General features: G+C 36.1%; 1 protein-coding gene across 2 annotated transcripts in view; it reads left to right on the top strand.

Annotated features, from left to right (window-relative positions):
- Nucleotides 1-17,385, top strand: part of PDLIM3 (PDZ and LIM domain 3) — a 29,794-nt gene extending 12,409 nt beyond the window's left edge. Inside the window, exons 4-8 of one of the 2 annotated variants that reach the window (XM_039882684.1) lie at nt 5,703-5,890; nt 11,136-11,399; nt 13,001-13,131; nt 14,790-14,901; nt 16,411-17,385. In XM_039882684.1, the coding sequence (XP_039738618.1) occupies nt 5,703-5,890; nt 11,136-11,399; nt 13,001-13,131; nt 14,790-14,901; nt 16,411-16,600 (885 nt within the window). In that variant the 3' untranslated portion in view covers nt 16,601-17,385. The remainder of the gene's footprint in view (nt 1-5,702; nt 5,891-11,135; nt 11,400-13,000; nt 13,132-14,789; nt 14,902-16,410) is intronic. The other variant, XM_039882683.1, reaches the window with a different exon arrangement.
- The last annotated feature ends 407 nt before the right edge of the window (nt 17,386-17,792 follow it).

Genomic DNA, 17,792 nt, shown 5'->3' with positions numbered 1-17,792 from the left:
ATACAGAGTTCTTGAGGCAGAGCTGTCATTTGTAGATGGCCTTTTGCAGTAATGCCCAAGCCCACCCACATCTTCCCACCTAAATCGATTCATCACTTAGAGGTAATACATGAGAAAAAAAGATCATGTGGTGCTAAAAAAAAAAAAAGAAAGAAATTTAAGGCTTGCATACACGCATTTATTGACCACTCAATCTCTTATTAAAACCAGGACAAACTGGATAGAATTCTGAATTTCCTTTTTCATGTATAGCACACATCTAAAATTGTACTGCACCCTCTTGCAATTATTTTTCCTTCCAAAATTTCTAATTTTTAAACCCCATTTCATTCATGTGAGATGCCAAGATATGGCGTCAATTAGATAGGTCTGACAAAAGTCCCAGTGATCCCTGATCATGTTGCAGCGCCCCTTTGGCATGTGGGTGACTGACTCAACAAGTACTTAATAAGCACAGGGTGAGCTTACAAGGAAATGGGAGCCTGTGTTTTGCTAACATCTCTCCAAAATTGGAATTTAAGGGCAATTGTCTGAGCTTTAGCTCTAGAAGAGGCCTCTTTTGTAAACTATGAGTATTAATCTATGACTATTCTATAACTATTCTATGATTTATAACTATGATTATTCCAAAAATTGAATTTTAAAATATAATCCTAATTTTAAATACTCTGGCCTCTTGTTGGTTATGTGTTAGCGCATGTGTCCTACAGTTTGGGGTCAGACAATATGAACATTTATGATACTACAAATGGGGAAAAGAAAATGAGATAGGTTAGAAAAAGATGAAGATTAGGTTAAGGGCTATAGAAGCCAGTCAGATGGAGCCCTTGAACATTCCTTTAGTTTGAGTCATGACTATTTCTTACTGGCACCTTCTCCAAGAAGACAGTGTTTAAAGGGCTCAGAGATAAGAAACATTTCAGTTCTTTTCCTAATGGATTCCAGAGGATTCCTACTCCTTGCATCCTCAGGCCAGAATTCTGCACAATCAGTTCACATAAGATGGCACTTTCAGGACAGACATTCCCTATACAACATAGCTCCATTTCAGCACAACCTCTGCTATCTGAAAATCTTACAGCATAAACTAGGACAAAATGCAGAGATAAAAACCAAGCAGTGAATTTAACTTGTAGAATGAGATTGGAGAAAAGCTAAACTGTGGTTATGTTTGTATTCTTCTTTTATTTTTTTAATTAACGCAAAGCTATGCAAAGAGATGTCTTTTTTTTTTCCACAAATGAAAACTCTGCAAATAAAAAACTTTCTAGACAATGAAGGTGTGTCAGTGTGAGAAACAAATGCCTTTAATATATGATGCCTTAAGATGCCATTGCAGATGAACAGTAAAATGCCACTGGGCAATGCAATATTTGAGTTGTGTTTCTCAACCCAAGTCAAATTTTTACTGTAAGTTATGCAGACTTCGCTATTGGAATAAAATGCTTTTTAATTTTAAAAATAATATATATGTGTTGGAAAAAACCCACTACTATATACTACCATCCAAACCCAGCCACAACTAATAAAATCTTAGTATATTTATTTTCAGTCTTTTTCCCTATGAACAGCTTTAGCCTTTGGGGATTTTTTCCTACACAGTTATAATAATAATTGATGTAAAATTTTAATATCTATTTTTTCATTTTTCCATGTTGTTATTAAATAGTTAAATTTCATTTTTATAAATTTCTACTTGAAATCTTAAAGGTTGTAATTTAAATCAGCCCCAGCCAATGAAGAAACAGCTTCCATACAATTTTGAACCTGGCCCATGAGCAGACATATGCATTTTTCATAACAAAGCAATGCTCTAGACTAAAAGTATATTAGAGTTTTTTGCCTTTCTTTGAAGCTTACATTTTCAAATAAAATATTACCTCATCTTTGTTTAATGTTAGTTGAACAACTCAAAAATTATAATGGAGCTATCACAAGACAGGAAGGATGTTTTTGAGAAACAAAAATGATTCTTTTCTAAATGAAAAGTTAGCTATTTCCATTTCTGTATAAAGGATTGCATCTTTGCATATAAGATTTGAAAATAAAGACATGCTACATGCACGGTCAGGTGGGGTATGGGTTGAAGTTGTTTATATTTTCATACCTTTATTCTACAAAGTTTTAATAACTGTATGGCAGGCAACATAAAGCAAGCTTTCATAATTCCCATTTCTCCAAACTCTTCCCCAATAAGAGATAGGAAACACTTGAAACAGATCACTGCAGAAAAAATAATTATAAGAGTGATTTGATTTTTCATTTGTGGAGTGAGAATGAGGCGGGGGGAGTGATTGTTCATAAATTCCAAATATGATAAAATATAATCATTTAATTACTATGGCTTGATCGAATACTGTGATTGTTCATAAATTCCAAACATGATAAAATATAATCATTTAATTACTGTGGCTTGATCGAAACACTTGATATAGTGTGTTTCCTTTATTTCCCCACCATTTTTTCTAGTAAATAAATATGTATGTATATTATCAAACATGTTTCTATTGGAATCAGCAATTGCTTCAGTTCTCAGACTCAATCTTTATGATGTCTCCAAGTGAGAAACTGAAAGGTGAACTGTCTTTGAATGCTGTCATTGCTGAGGTCATTCCAGGACTTAGGAGATTGTTGTCAAGAGCTGCATTCTCCTGGATGTCAGTGGATCTCTGCCAAGTTTCTTAGCTTTTACTCTGGCAGCTTTAGTATGTTGTTAATTCAAAATATAATTCTTCAATATAAGCTCCTAGCATTTAAAAATAATATTTAATTTAATTAGTTGCAATGATTATTTATTGAATTCCTAAGAGATAAGAATCATCTGGATGCTTTTGTCTGGATAGAATAAACACAAGAGCTGGACTATATTAACCTCTATATAAAGTTTTTACTGCTATTTTCTATTACTAATAATTTTCCACTATAAATAAAAAGAATTTAAAGTGGAATAGCAAATATCTAATTGGTTTTGTCTTTCAATTCTGTTCACCATCAACAGTGATGTAAGAGTTGGATAGAATGTTGCCTCTCGGTGCCATAATTAAATTCTGTTTACCTTTGGTGTATACATTTCATTGTGCTTTTTTGGAATAACTTAGCAGCGCATAAACTAATGCTTTGCAAAGCCCAAATACAAATGTTTGAAACATGTATTAGAAACACTTCCTTTTATGATCTGAGTAGAAAATAGAAGGATATTTTCTCCTTAACAAATTACACATTTGTAACCTTTGCAATATATAACCAAAACTGAAAATGGCTAAGAAAAGGCTCGGAGCTGATCAACTTATGTGCTGTTATTTGGAAGTACTACTAGAGATTATTAGTGCACAAATATTTTCAGAGACGTCGCCCCATTTACAGGACAATCATCATCCATGTTTGATTACCATCTAAAGACTAATAAAATGAAATAAGGGCAGAAAATTTTTTTTCCCATAAAGCCATCACATTGTATTAACTAATTTTTGTAATTTCAATTCTATTTACCAATATATATCTTTAAGGTATGTCATACTTTATTCTAAAAAAAAATAAAAATAAAAATAAGTTCCATATAGTTTGAGTCCTTCAGTCCTGTCTAATTTACTCTTTTAATTAGCCTGAGATTTATAACCCACCAAAACTAGATTAGGCAATTAACTTTCTGTCTTCTTTCATATCAAAAAAGTGTAAGAAAGGCTTGAATCATGGCCATTGTCTTAACTTACAATTATTACCAATTCACAATTTCATGCCATAATAATGTCTAATCCTAATGGTTAATCATAAAACACAGCCTAACCAAATTCATTTTTAAATTAGCCAAAACAATCAGATTGGACCACTATATAAATGTATGACTACGCCATTTTCACATGTTCTGGAATTCAGCATTTTTCTGAAGCCACATCTGGTTGTTTCAGACATTCTGCTATCTAAACGCAGCAACTATATTGTCACCCAACCAACTCCTAAGCAGTGAGCCATTATTCTGAAGGAAAAAAAATGGAATCGTTAAGCTGGTAGTCAACTCAAATCACACTATAGTACCACAGGCTATTGTATTCAACTCAAACCTTCTTGTCAAGTTCAAAAGGGTGTTAAAATATGCTATCCAAGGCTGATAAGAGGACCATGTCACAGATTTTCAGGTACCATGAGATTTGGGGCAGCTGGAGTCAGAGTCATTTGACACTCCACCTCATTTGCTTTGTCATAACTTTTTTTTTTTTAGTGGGCTTTGCCAATAGACCTAGATGGGGATATAAGGAATATGTGTGGTGATTGCCTGCTCAGGAGAACCAAAACAAAGCATTATGCTGCTTGGGTCCCTACAGGAAGTTGCTGGTGTCCTCAGGCATAAGATTCTCTATGTAAAACTCTGTCTAGTTCCACCACTAAAAAGGGGAGATAGTCTCTTTTCTAACAAAAAAAGCACCATCCCACAATTTAGTCATCTTAATGACAAGAAGGAAAAAAAAATGAGACAAACAAGAATATTACAAGATCTCATTATTTTTTTTAAATAAAAACAGTCTCTTTCCAGTAACACCTCAATAATCATAAATGTTTGTACTACTTGAAATCTGTGTGAAACACTGGTAACACATTCATAAAAGTAACTGAAGTCGATGTGACTGTGCAAGTGAAAATGTTGTTGTAAAGATTTATCTTACTAAGTCTGCCGAATGAAAAGGTTTGGGAAGAGAATCAGCTCATGTGTATTTTAACATTCTCTTTTGGTTTTCTGCAGTTGCTTAGAAGAAAAAAATTTTAACAAGTTTATAAAATTATAAATCTATATAAAAATTGAAAAATGTGAGTTCGACATTAAAAAATAATAATATAGAGGTTCGGATCATTCAGGCATATTTTGAGCTCAGAGTTTAGGACTCTGTTTGATCCTCTTTCTCAAGCAGTAAAGCGAAAATCCTTGTATGAATCATGTACATTAGCTATCTCTGCATTACTAACCTTAGCCTTTCTGAGACTCGAGTAAACATGAATAGTTCTTTAAATACAAAACATGCAATCATCATAATGAAAAAGGGGTCATTTCTATAAATTTTATTTCTGCTTTCATAAGGAAAAAGTCTTTTAATTCTTGTTATTTTTCTAAACTTAAGGTTATAACTTAATTCAAATTAAGAATTTTGCTCTTTGTTGTAGGTATGAAGAAAAAACAACATTTACTTGAATTAGTTAAAATGATTCAGTATAGTTATTTACAAAAGCTCATTCCCTTTCTATTTTATTTCTCCATTTCCTAAAATGAGGGAAATTTTATAAAAATATTAATAGAAAAGAAAGCATACGTAAGTTCTACTTGAGAAAATGTTAACTAGAATAATTTTTCTAAGCCCTAAATTTCATTTCTGACATAAAATTTCTGTATTCAAATGAGTCATAGGAGACTCTTTTAAAAAGCTATAATCATAGAAGTCAGCAGGGGGCAGACAAAAGATACAGTGTTTGAATTATTTTATAATATTTTAACTAAGGTCAATTCCTTTGCACCTTAACAGCTGGCGAATGAATATAGCACATGTAAATTTCATGAAAAATGTAGAAAGGTTTATACCTAACTCCTCCTTTAGCCTTGCCATTAATCCCGTAGTGGGTAAAGAAGCCTTGATTAACAATACAATGCTGTTGGTTTGCTCATTAACGGCTTTGTCGTGCATTCTGTGGCTCTGTGTATTTTGTCTGCCATTGTACAGGAGTTCAAACCCATTGGTACCGCGCACAACAGAAAGGCCCAGCCTTTTGTTGCAGCAGCAAACATTGATGACAAAAGACAGGTAGTGAGCGCTTCCTATAACTCACCCATTGGGCTCTATTCAACTAGCAATATACAAGATGCGCTTCATGGACAGCTGCGGGGTCTCATTCCTAGTTCACCTCAAAAGTAAGTATCGGACTCAGTCTCTGGCCACCATGTTCTTAACAGTGATAGTACGGTGTCTTTTCCTTCCAAAAGTCCAGCTCTTGCTGTTTTATTTTTACTTTCCCGAAGGCACGATCAGAGTGTTATTTTAAAGACAAGCATCTAGAACATGGTTCTAATGTTCTGGAGTCCGATCCGCCAGTTCCTGAACATTCAGTGCATAGATGGTTAAAAAGAAGAAATTGCCCCGTTTCCATCATCACCCTTCTTAGTCATGTCAATATTTGGTGGTAAATAATCTGCTCTGCACGACTATTGTTCATTTAATTTTATCTGAAGATATATACTAGTGTTCCACTGAGGAACTTTTTAACCCTTTGTTTTTACAGGATGTGAACTACTTTGAACACAAGCACAATATTCGGCCCAAACCTTTCGTAATCCCAGGCCGAAGCAGGTCATAAGCTTTGAGATTGTGAAGTTTGGAGTGCATGCTTCTTTAATAAATCCTTGCTAATCACCAAGAAAAGTAACTTTTAGATGTTTGGAGTGACTTTTCTCATTTTGAAGCTTATTTCAACAGCAAAAGGAACAAACTCACTTAGAAGAGAAGAGAGCCAACTAACCTTCATTTCTGAAAGTAAACATCGACAAGATAATAGAGCTTGAGATGTTATGCAATCAGCACAAATATTTATAACTAATACCCCTGAGGATCCTATCCAGAACACAGCGACCTCTGAGGCAGGCATTTGTACCCTATCCCAGTTCAGGAAGGCCCGGCCAGCAGGAACAGAAATGGAAAGCAGCACCCCATCAGGAGTAAGGAAGCAGATGGGGCAAACGTGGGGACACTGGTATAGCTTTATAGGTTGGACAGACTCTGGTCATCTGGCCTCAGCACTTGTTTTTTAGTGCATCCTCAGAGCTCATTATGTAATCCCAACCGTTCTAGCTCTTACACAAAAATCAATTTACATTCTTGTGGATACTTGCAACTGAAGAGAGGCTACTTGAAAAGGAACTTTTCCTCTAGGGGAAAATAAAAACAGAGTTGGGAGGGAGAGAGATAGGTCGGTTACTCTCATGAATAACTGTGTACACATTGAAATGATAATGGGCAGGCCCTTCATTGCTGTCCCTCCTTCAGAGAAACAGATCATCTTCAGATGGTCCTTTTCAAATATCTTCTCTAGAAATTAAACTCCAACCTACAGGAGAAGAAATTAAAGCCCTGTATTGCCAGGAAATAGTGACTTCAGGAAACCTCAAACTCATTCTTCTGACCTCCGCTTCATCAGTCAGCCAAGAGGAAGGAAGTTGGTAGTTAGGCTACATTGATCCTAACAGGTTAGGAACATTGAATAATGATCTACATCAGGTGTCCCAAACTAGTGGGCCATAGGTAGATTCATTCACAGACAATGTTTTATTTAACCTTCTGGTTGTTTAACAAAAATGAACCTAAGTAAGTTCTTTTAAGATGGAACACCTACTCTCCAGCTTGTCCAAATAAATGCCCATCACTCCTAAATGTATGATACCTGGCCCATTTTCGTACAAGTGCGGCCCCTGGAGACATCTGAGGTTAGGACGCCTGCTGTGGATGGTCAGTCATCACTTGATATATGATGTCTATGTGCAGACCTTTCATAAGCTGGAGTTGGGACCAGAGGATTACCTCAAAATAAGCCAGACAATTTTGTGATGTCAGACTCAGAAAGAAGCAGTGGAGTGAAAGAACAGGAGAAAGATGCTAAAAGGCAGTTACTACAGAATAGATCTTCCCCCACTAGAATGCAAGCATGTAATTATATTCCCACCACCTAGAAATGCAGCTGGAACAGAGTAATAAATGTTCATTAGATAAAGGAACAAAATAAATGTTCATTAGATAAAGGAACTCAATAAATGTTCATTAGATAAAGGAACAAAATTCAAAGAATACCTAATAATATTTCCTGAGCAGCAAGGATAACCAGGAGCTATTACCCCTCCCTCATATTTGCAACTGTGCACAACACTTTTTTACTTCTCTTTGTTAGTTCATTTTTTCCCATTCTATTTTCCTCTCCATCTTTTCCCTATTTCTCTACATTCAATAGCTTCCCAGCCCTACTCCTAATAACATAACACCAGATTAAAAGTTAAAATGCTATTTTACTATTGAATAAATATATATACGTCTTCCTAAAGAAGCACAGTTAATTTGCATTCTTTTGAAGTTAGCATAACTTAAGTTCACTAACTGCAGGACTTCAGGAGGCTTGAATAAAATGATACATTAGAATAACATATACCTTGCCTTTGCTAAAGACCAATAACATTTAATTTTATAAAAATTCAGGAAAAGTCAGAGATTCAGGTACATAATGGCTTTCTTTTATATTTTCATTTTAATTTAAATATGGTGATAATGACAAGCCATTCATAATTTTGTCATCATAAGGTGCCTTTTAATATAGCTGAATTTGGAAGAGGGAAGAGGAGAAATAGGGATGAGAGATTTGCTTAAAAAACAGGTACCAGTGCGCAAATCTTAAAGAATTGTAAAAATACCTCTACTATCCTTCTTTTCTTCCTGTGGCTCTTCACTATCTGCTCTAGCTTCTGAATTTCTTGTTCTCACCAAATAATTCTTCATCAAGGTGGAATTTTGAGTGACTACATACCAAGCTATAACTACACCATTAATGACCAACTTTTTAATCAGAAGTAAATTGGAGATGCTAAATTGATAATATGTTAATCTCCCTAGAGTCTCATTTCTAGTTATGGTTCTTTTAATGATTTCATCATAATCAAAGCATATTAAAAAGCCAGTATTTTCATATACAAATGTAAATTTTTATCATGAAGCTATCATTAAAAATATAAAAAAGATATTTTAGAGAATCAAATGATAAAATACAATCCTGTGAATGGTTTTGGACAAGTTGCTTCCAGAAGCATGTCCCAAAGAGTCTGCACACATACCAGGAAAATTAATTCTTTCTCTAATGATCTAAGAGTGAAGTAACTGAGTATATATCATCAACCTTACAGGTAGGTGGTCTTGCCAAGTCACCAAGTCAATGTCAAGAAATTTCATTAGTACCTACCTTTCCAAGTCACAGGACTAGGTCAGGGTGACCCATGATGATATTCATAGTGACTGGAATCCATAAAAACTATTTTATTTAAAGCATCAGTTCAAGAGATCTTTTAAAATAGTCCCAGAAATTTATTAACAAGTAATTCTTGCTCGCTTAGAGTTTATTTCCTATCTATTTAATAGACACAGGCCCCTAAATAGAATGATAAACTAGGAAACAGAAGACATAATCTTTGTTTAAATAAAGTTATATACACACACAGGCCTGTGTGTATACAAGAACATTAACAACAGACAAAGATTACTAATCACAACTATAAAATAAGGTATCTCTATAAGTTCTAAACTGATCATAATTTATCTGTCCACTGTCTAGTACTATGCTTGAGACACAGTCAGGTCAGAGAAGTCATAAATGCTTGTTGAAAAGGTTCACTATTCTAAGCCCAGGTCTCCCAAGATTTAACTCAGTGATTCAAATCTCTAAATTATAATTTAATAGGCTTCATTATACTTAGATCAAATCAATATTGTCCTGACTCAACTGCAACACAACTAAAATTTTACTTCTATTCTTCTACCAACTGAAGTCAATTTCGGGAGCCACTGTAGAGCTGAGCCTATGAAAATGGTGAATAAGCCACTTAACATTGTGATATGCGATCGACCAATTCACAGATTGCGTTTTAAACAAGTTCTCAAGAGCCAAGAAGTGAAGGAGCAAGTCTTTATTTACCCAACTAATTTAGGCTGTGCAGGTAACTGAACTGGATAACACAAGACAAAAAAATATTTTTAATCCATTTAGTAACATGAGTTGTCCAGACTAATCAGGCTGCGACACTGATAAAGTTATCAGTCCCCAACTCCTTTTGTTTTGTGCTCTCTGTGTGGGGCCAACGTTAGCAGAGAGTAAATACAGATATGGACCATATTTGAGTCCTAAGAGAATACTGACTTGAGATAAACACACCATACAAATTGTTCTCTGAACTGAGTTAACAGCAACACTAATCTGCAGGCATGACCGAAGTTTACATTAATACTAACATTTCTTTTGGCTTCGTCTTAAACGACTATGCTTTAAAAAAAAATCTGAGTATATTCCATTTTCTTATAAAATGCATTTCTCATGCTGTACTTAAAACGCATGTAGAAAAATGACTTTTTAGTCCGTGGCATGTCAGTTGTGACCAACCTCCTATCTAGCTTCATAGAGAGCATGAGCCCTCCCTAGCTGTTCTTGCATGACTGGCCTTTCTGATGTTTCAATAAGAAGTCCCTTCAACTTGTCTGCAAAAGGAAATGATAAACATGCATGAAAATATGTGTGCTTTCAAATTTTTACATGAAATAGCTATGTATAAAAGAAATATATCTTACCCCTAGGTAGCCTCCAAAGAATCCAAGATCACCTTATTTGCTCTTTAATCATTAATTTCAAGGTGACAAGCATTTGTTGGCTGTTCTGGAGCCTGTATTAAATCACCAAACAATTTTTTAAAGTGTACTCCTCATAAAATTAAAGAATGAAAATAGAAAAAGTTAAAATAGTAACAATAAAACTTTTACAAAATGGCCTTAAAACATAATCTTTATCACATAACCTACAAGTTGCCAATTACTATTAAATTAAAGCTGAACAGCACTTCTGAAACATACTTATTTTGAAATGTTTAGCCTAAATATTTGACTGGATCTTCAGTTCCTATTTGTGAAGAATCATTCACTGATATTTTAATTTTAAATATCGCACCTCAGAAATGTAAATGGATGCCCAGCCATGTAATTTCCCTGCACCATTTGTCTGTGATGTTGTCAAGTTTAAATTTATCTGGCCTATTTTTTAAAAATGAGTAGATTCATATCTTTTCTACTTTTTATGCACCTTGTTTATGTGCAACCTTCAACTTACACATGGCCTAGGAGAACAGAGCCAAAAAATGCAACATCACCTGTACCTTTTCATTTTGTTCAAGTTTTCCAATCATGAATTTTTAAATGCATTCCATTTTTAAAACAAATCATAGCCAGAAACATTTTGTTTTAATTTGATTTAATTCACCTCTTACTTTTTGTCTTCAACTTCTTTTAACCTCTCTGTACTTGTTCTCTGTGTTCTCCTGTCTGGTTTTTCTATGTCATCTCTGTGTAACGTGGTCATTAACACAGTGGATGCAGTACTCCGTCCGGTATTGACGGTAGCAGTGGACGTAGCACCCCTTCTTCTGTCAGTACTGTTAGTACTATTTGCCCAGGTGACTTGAAAGTTGCTGCTAAGATGGCCCCTAACATTCCTTTGGAAATGGAACTTCCTGGTGTGAAGATTGTACATGCTCAGTTTAATACACCTATGCAGTTGTACTCAGATGACAATATTATGGAAACACTTCAGGGTCAGGTTTCAACAGCTCTAGGGGAAACACCCTCAATGAGGTAATATGAGTCTTTTTGAACAATGAGAATATTAACTAAACACATGGGCAATGTCAACTTTACTGGTGTCTTTTAACACTGTCTTAATTGAAAGAAAGCTATGTGAGAAGCTTTAAAGAAAAAAATGCTAAGGATTTATTGCAAATATCTAGGCTTAATGATAAAGGTGATTTGAAGAATAAACTAACTAGAGCTTTGTATGACCAATTTTAATAAACTGAAATCATGGAAGGATCAAATATATATGTACTTTGAAAGCTACAATGTGCTTTATAAATGTCTAGTATGATACTTCTCAAAAGTGATTAATAATCTAGTACACTATGTTTCTCTTTTGGGGGTCAAAAATTGGGAAGGGATGGAAGATCCAGAGGGTTTTTTAAAGGATGATATTTCTCTCTTCTAATGGCATCTCGTGGAGAGGTAATTATTTCTCCAAATAAAATTTTTGCCATGAATAAGAGAATACCTCAAACTAGTAATAATATAGATATTTAATTTCCAATGGTCTCTGTTTTGACTTTCTTCTTTATTATGAATATTTGTTCAAAGTACTTTTGTCATCAAGTTTCTTCAATTAAAAAGATTTACTGTGAGATAAAATCATTAGTTTTTCAATATTACAGACCACTTTTTATAAATTAAAGTAGTGTAATGCTTAAGAATGCTATGTAACAATAGTCCAAAGCTATCTCTTGGGATGAATACAATATGATAATAATATAATGTATCTCAAAGCCATTCTGCAAGGAAATTCAGATATATAAGATGATTATTTCTAAAAATGATATAGGTATGCAAATACATGCAGATAGCAACTACCTTGTCTAGATAATGCAATTGAATGGCATAAAATAATAAAGCATTTAGTGCCTGATATGTAGTTTTATTGTGGCATTTTCCAATTGCTCATCATGAATATATTCATAGAAAGTTTATTAAAATAAAGCTATTGTTGTAAATCAATTAAAATGTGGCTACTTAGAAAATGTAATGTAGTCAATATAACTGATATATATGTAAAAGTTTCTGCATTTATGCTTTTGAACACTGACGATTTGAACTTCTTTAATCTACAAGCAAAATACCTTTGTTGTTTCCAGGAGTTAAAGCAAATTCATCTTAAAACAAAATTAAACCATATATTTTTAGTTTAATATCTGAAATGAATCTGAATTTAATGACTTTATGACCAAGAATAATCAAATTGGGCTCACTCCTGCAGTTTCTATAATGTGTATGTTGTCTTTTTTTCTGAGAAAATTAATTTTGTTCCTATCTATAATTATATATCCATCAGACAAATCTTTTTTTAAAATTACCATTTCCTAACAGTCACATTTTAGTTGCCCTCCGAAGTATTTTGTGAAATGGAGATGTGCTGACATGACCTCTAGGTTAATTAATGACATTTTTAAGGCAACCCATGTGAATAAACTTTGTCTTTTAAACTATAATAGAGATTAACTTGAAGATACTAAATCTCTGCCCAGGAGTTACTGCAAATATAGTAATTACTGTTTATTGATGTCTTGTGGCTTCTTACACGTCTATTGCCTCACAATGCTCCTGATGCTGCTTTACGTACCGTATTGTTTCAGTGAACCCACAGCCTCAGTGCCCCCCCAGTCAGATGTGTACCGGATGCTCCACGACAATCGAGACGAACCTACTCCGCCTCGCCAGTCAGGCTCCTTCAGAGTTCTCCAGGAACTAGTTAATGATGGCCCCGGTGAGCAGCCTCTACTGCTGGTGGCTGGGGGGGTATGTGGGGGGGGGGCGGGGGGGAAGGACAGCCAACATACTGGGAATGAAAGTCTAAATATTGATTTTATTCAGAAATCAAATGAATCTTTGCCCAGAAGGATTTGAGTGGTGCCTGGTTTAGAAAAGGAACTTCTAGTATGTGTCTAAGTAGCCACCAACTTGATGGTAAAAAAGCACCAAAGACAAATTCCATCCACAGTAGTCAAGGGCTAGCTCAGCTTATAAATTTTAAAATAGAGCTTTAAGTAGATATTGCAAATTTTCTCAGCCTTGTCCACACTCCAGAGTCATCAAAATTTAGAATAACCATATAAGGAACATCAAACAAAGTCATCAAAATTTAGAACAACGATTTAAGGAACCTTCACTATGTTTCAAATTCTCTGCTATGTACTTTTCATACATGGTCATTTAATCCTCACAATAACTCTGTGAGGTAGGTGCTGTTATTTTCCCTACTTAACAGATGAGAAACTGAGGCATAAAGAGGGTAGATTTGTACAAAGTCACACAAAGCAAGTAAGAAGCAGAACTGAGTCCCCAGCCAACTCCTGCTGTCTTCAGGGCTCGTACTCTTACCGATGTTTTTCCACCCCCCAAAGACACAGACTGTCCTTTTTAAACGTTGCACAAAAATGCAAATGCCCCCCTTAGGATGGCTATTATAAAAACTAAATGGAAAATAGCAAGTGTTGGTAAGGATGTGGAGAAATGAGAACTCTTGTGCATTGCTGATGGGAATGTAAAATGGTGCGACCACTGTGGTGGCTCCTCAAAAAGTTAAACGTAGAACTGCCGTACGATCCAGCTCTCCCACTCCTAGCTAGATCCCCAACAGAAATGAAAGCAGGGACTCAAAAGGTACTTGTACACCAATGTTCACAGCAGCATTATTCACAATTGCCAAAAGGTAGAAACAACCCAAACGTCTATTGATAGATGAATGGATAAAGAAAATGTAGTTTATGCATACAATGGAACATTACGAAGCCTTAAAAAGAAATAAAATTCTGACATATGCTGCAACATGGATGAACCTTTAAAAGAAAACATCATACCAAGTGAAATAAGCCAGACACAAAAAAGAGAAATATTATATAATTCCATTTATATGAGGCACCTAGAGTAGGCAAGTCATAGAGACAGAAAGTACAGTAAAGATTAGCATAGTCTGGGAGATGGAGGTGATGGGGAGTTATTGTTTAACGGGTACAGAGTTGCTGTTTGGGACCATGAAAAAGTTCTGGAAATGGATATAAGCGATAATTTTACAACATTACGAATGTACTTAGTGCCACTGAATCACACACTAAAACCGGTTAAGATGGTCAATTTTATATTATGTATATTTTGCCACAGTGAAAAAAAACGCAAAATGTTCTCTGCTCCATTGAGCATTTTGTAACAGCTCCCTACAACAACAGAATTGTTTTAACTAATTTTGTTTTGTAAGGCCCTATTTCAGAGCCAGTTATGCTTGAACCAGTCCTACTCCTTTTGAAATGAGACTACGGGTGCAACTTAAGAATTCCTTGGGTTAAAGTGCACATCTTAAAATAGAAGCAAAGCACAAACTGCAGCCAGCTGTTCCTTTGCCATAAATGGAAACACTTTGTTTTTCAGATGACCGTCCTGCTGGAACTCGGAGTGTGAGAGCTCCAGTTACGAAAGTCCACGGTGGTGCTGGCAGCACACAGAAGATGCCACTCTGTGACAAGTGTGGGAGTGGCATTGTGTAAGTTTCATTTTTAACCCAAGAATTCCCTATAAATCTTGGTAGCAGTTCCACATTTCTATTCAATGACTTAAAATATAACGCTCACAACATTTATCATATTTTGACCAGAATTCCTTAGACATACCCTAAAATTGGCATATAATGTGAGTCAGCAATCTTGACTTATAATTTCAGATTATTCTCATGAAAAAAAAATACCCAGAAGTATATTTTAAAAACCACTTCCAAGAATCACAACTTCCCTTCCCAAAGCCCCGCTTTTGTTAAGGTCTAGTCTGTATAAACCCAGGGAAACAAATTGGGGGGTTCGGAGGGGAGGTATCAGGCTGTTAATTAAAACATATTATCTTTATTCAGTTTCTTAAGTTGCACAAACATTAAAACATAATTTTTAAAATTACAGTCCCCTTCCATTCAAGGGCCATTATGTTTGAATAGTCACAACTAATTCAAATTTTCAAGTGAACTAGACCATTTCAATCTCCATCGTAAATGTCTCATGTGGCCACTTCTCCCACCCTTTTATTCTGTTCCTCTACCATTAGCTCACACACGGAGCCACCATCCGTCCAATATCCAGGATACATCCTAGGAGGGCAGTGGGAGATAAGCCCGGTCAGAGCAAAGCCGGGAATGTGGGACAGAAACAAGCAGGATAGGGAGCTCAGGAACAGAGAGGACCTCCTAAAACGGGACAGTCTGTAATGTTACTAAAAGCAATTATTGCTCCTAAATTGTAGCAAACTGTTCCGACAGGCGAGGCAAGTTCACCCACTGTGTAAGAACCACCTTCGCTTTTCGATCTGTTTTCTCTGTGCTCCACAGAAAAGAAAGGCTGGGCCACCAACATAGAAAGCAATCAGAGGGACATTTACTTGTGTAGACAACAACCTTGGTCAAAATCAGAATTCTTTGCAGAGGTGTTTGTCAATCTGTATCACGTCTTTTTCTTTCAAAGAAACAATGAGGAAAGATCACGAACCAAGAACCTATAATTTTTTTTTCAGTTTGTAAATAAAGCCAATTTTATTTCCATGTTTGGCATGTATGAGCCTGATGATTCCAGGTTATTTTATTATTGATTTTTGGTACAGCTGGCCTGGGAACCACCTACCTTGGGCCCTGTGTGCGCTGCTCTCAGCCTCCGGGGGGCTCCTGGCCCCTACTCAGACTCAGTGCCCCACCTCCCTTCAGAGGAGACAGTGGACCTGGGGCACTGTCTTGGTCTCAGGACCCCTAGTGGATGTGCTGAGGGACTCAAGGCCAGGTGTGGATTGGGTCTGTTTGAAAAATATTCACATCAGGGAGAAACACGTGATGGTTTATTATGGTCATCTTGGATTTCCCTGACAATTACATCAATTTCACTGCTATGCCCCTTTTCACAGCTGGAGTCTATAGTTTCTCGAGTGTGAAGCAGATACCACCTGCCTACCTGTGGTGTTTTCACCTTTGTATCAGGGTTCGGGCTTTGTATTTTTCACCTGATCTCCTTTTTCTCCACAGCGGGCCCGTCGTGAAGGCGCGGGATAAGTACCGGCATCCGGAGTGCTTTGTGTGCGCTGACTGCAACCTCAACCTCAAGCAAAAGGGCTACTTCTTCGTGGAGGGGGAGCTGTACTGCGAAACTCATGCAAGAGCCCGCACGAGGCCCCCGGAGGGCTACGACACAGTCGCTCTTTATCCCAAAGCTTAAGTCTTAAGCAGACCAGAGCACGCACACACACTCACGCGCACTTACATAGGAAGACATTCATTAATGGCTTTGGGCGGAAGTATAGCAAACTGTTGAGTCCAAATCTAAAACCAAGGCTTTTAGATGTTTATCTTATTGTGTACTGAGGAGAAGGAATGGGAGGCAATTGCCTGCTATGACAGAAACACACATTCGGCTATGTTTTGCAACTCTTTTTCTCTTTGGGACAAGCAATAACTTAATGACATTTAAACTAATAATTATTTTGTATGTCATACTCCCCAATTTAAATTTATATTATGGCCATCGAACATGTAAACATCAAGATATTTGGAGTCTAGTTGTCTTTCCTTAACAAGTTGATTTTGCAATTGTAGTAAATACCAAATGATAATCTTGTATTCTAACACAGCCTGCAGCTGTCTGTTATCTGCTTTAACTGTTACAGTGCATGTCAGGGAGTAACTCCCTGGATTTCTCTAGTTACGTATTCAGCAATTATACCACTGGATGCAACATACATAATAAACACATAAAACGTTTTTAAAATACCTAATGAAGTGGCACTCAATGAATTCAGATAAAATCAGCATTCCAATGAGAGGGCCCAATCACATGTACATTAACAAACTCAGGTATTTTAAGAAAATTTGGATTCTTTGGTTTTTATTACTGATTTACTCTTTCTATGAGCCCACAATTTCTGCTGATAGGAGGGGCATTAAAATTTGCTAGTTAAAGGTAATTCGGTCTCTTTCAGATTAAAAGTTTCTTTCGCTTTGAAATAGTCTCTTTCATTTTAAATGTCTCTTTCAGATATTCAATCAAATTCAAGGTTCAGACTGCATGAGGCTGTTTCTTTGTGCTCACAGGTTGATCACCATCTCCTCCTCCTTGCCAGGATGGCATCTCTAAGAGGCGACACTTTAGGGGACCTCTTGAGGAAGGGAGGGGCTACAGATCCTCAGGGTCCTGCTTGTATCCACTGCTGAAATTCATGGTTTCACGTGTGGTCTGTTTTCTCAAGATAGTTGAGACCAGGCAGTAACCCCACCTCTACCAGCAACTCCAAAAGTGTCGGCTCAGCCTTCCCTGCAGTCGTGGAGACTTTGCATCTCGGATATGAACTCCCTCTGGCCTCTGGCTCTACTTTGTCACCTTGCCTCTCACTATGGTGGTGCCATGGCAATGC

The sequence above is a fragment of the Pteropus medius genome, unplaced genomic scaffold (genome assembly GCF_902729225.1).
Source record: "Pteropus medius unplaced genomic scaffold, Ma_sr-lr_union100, whole genome shotgun sequence".
NCBI classification, from domain to species: Eukaryota; Metazoa; Chordata; class Mammalia; order Chiroptera; family Pteropodidae; genus Pteropus; species Pteropus medius.
The sequence above is the reverse complement of the archived record's forward strand: the minus strand, read 5'-3'. Positions and strand labels throughout refer to the sequence as shown.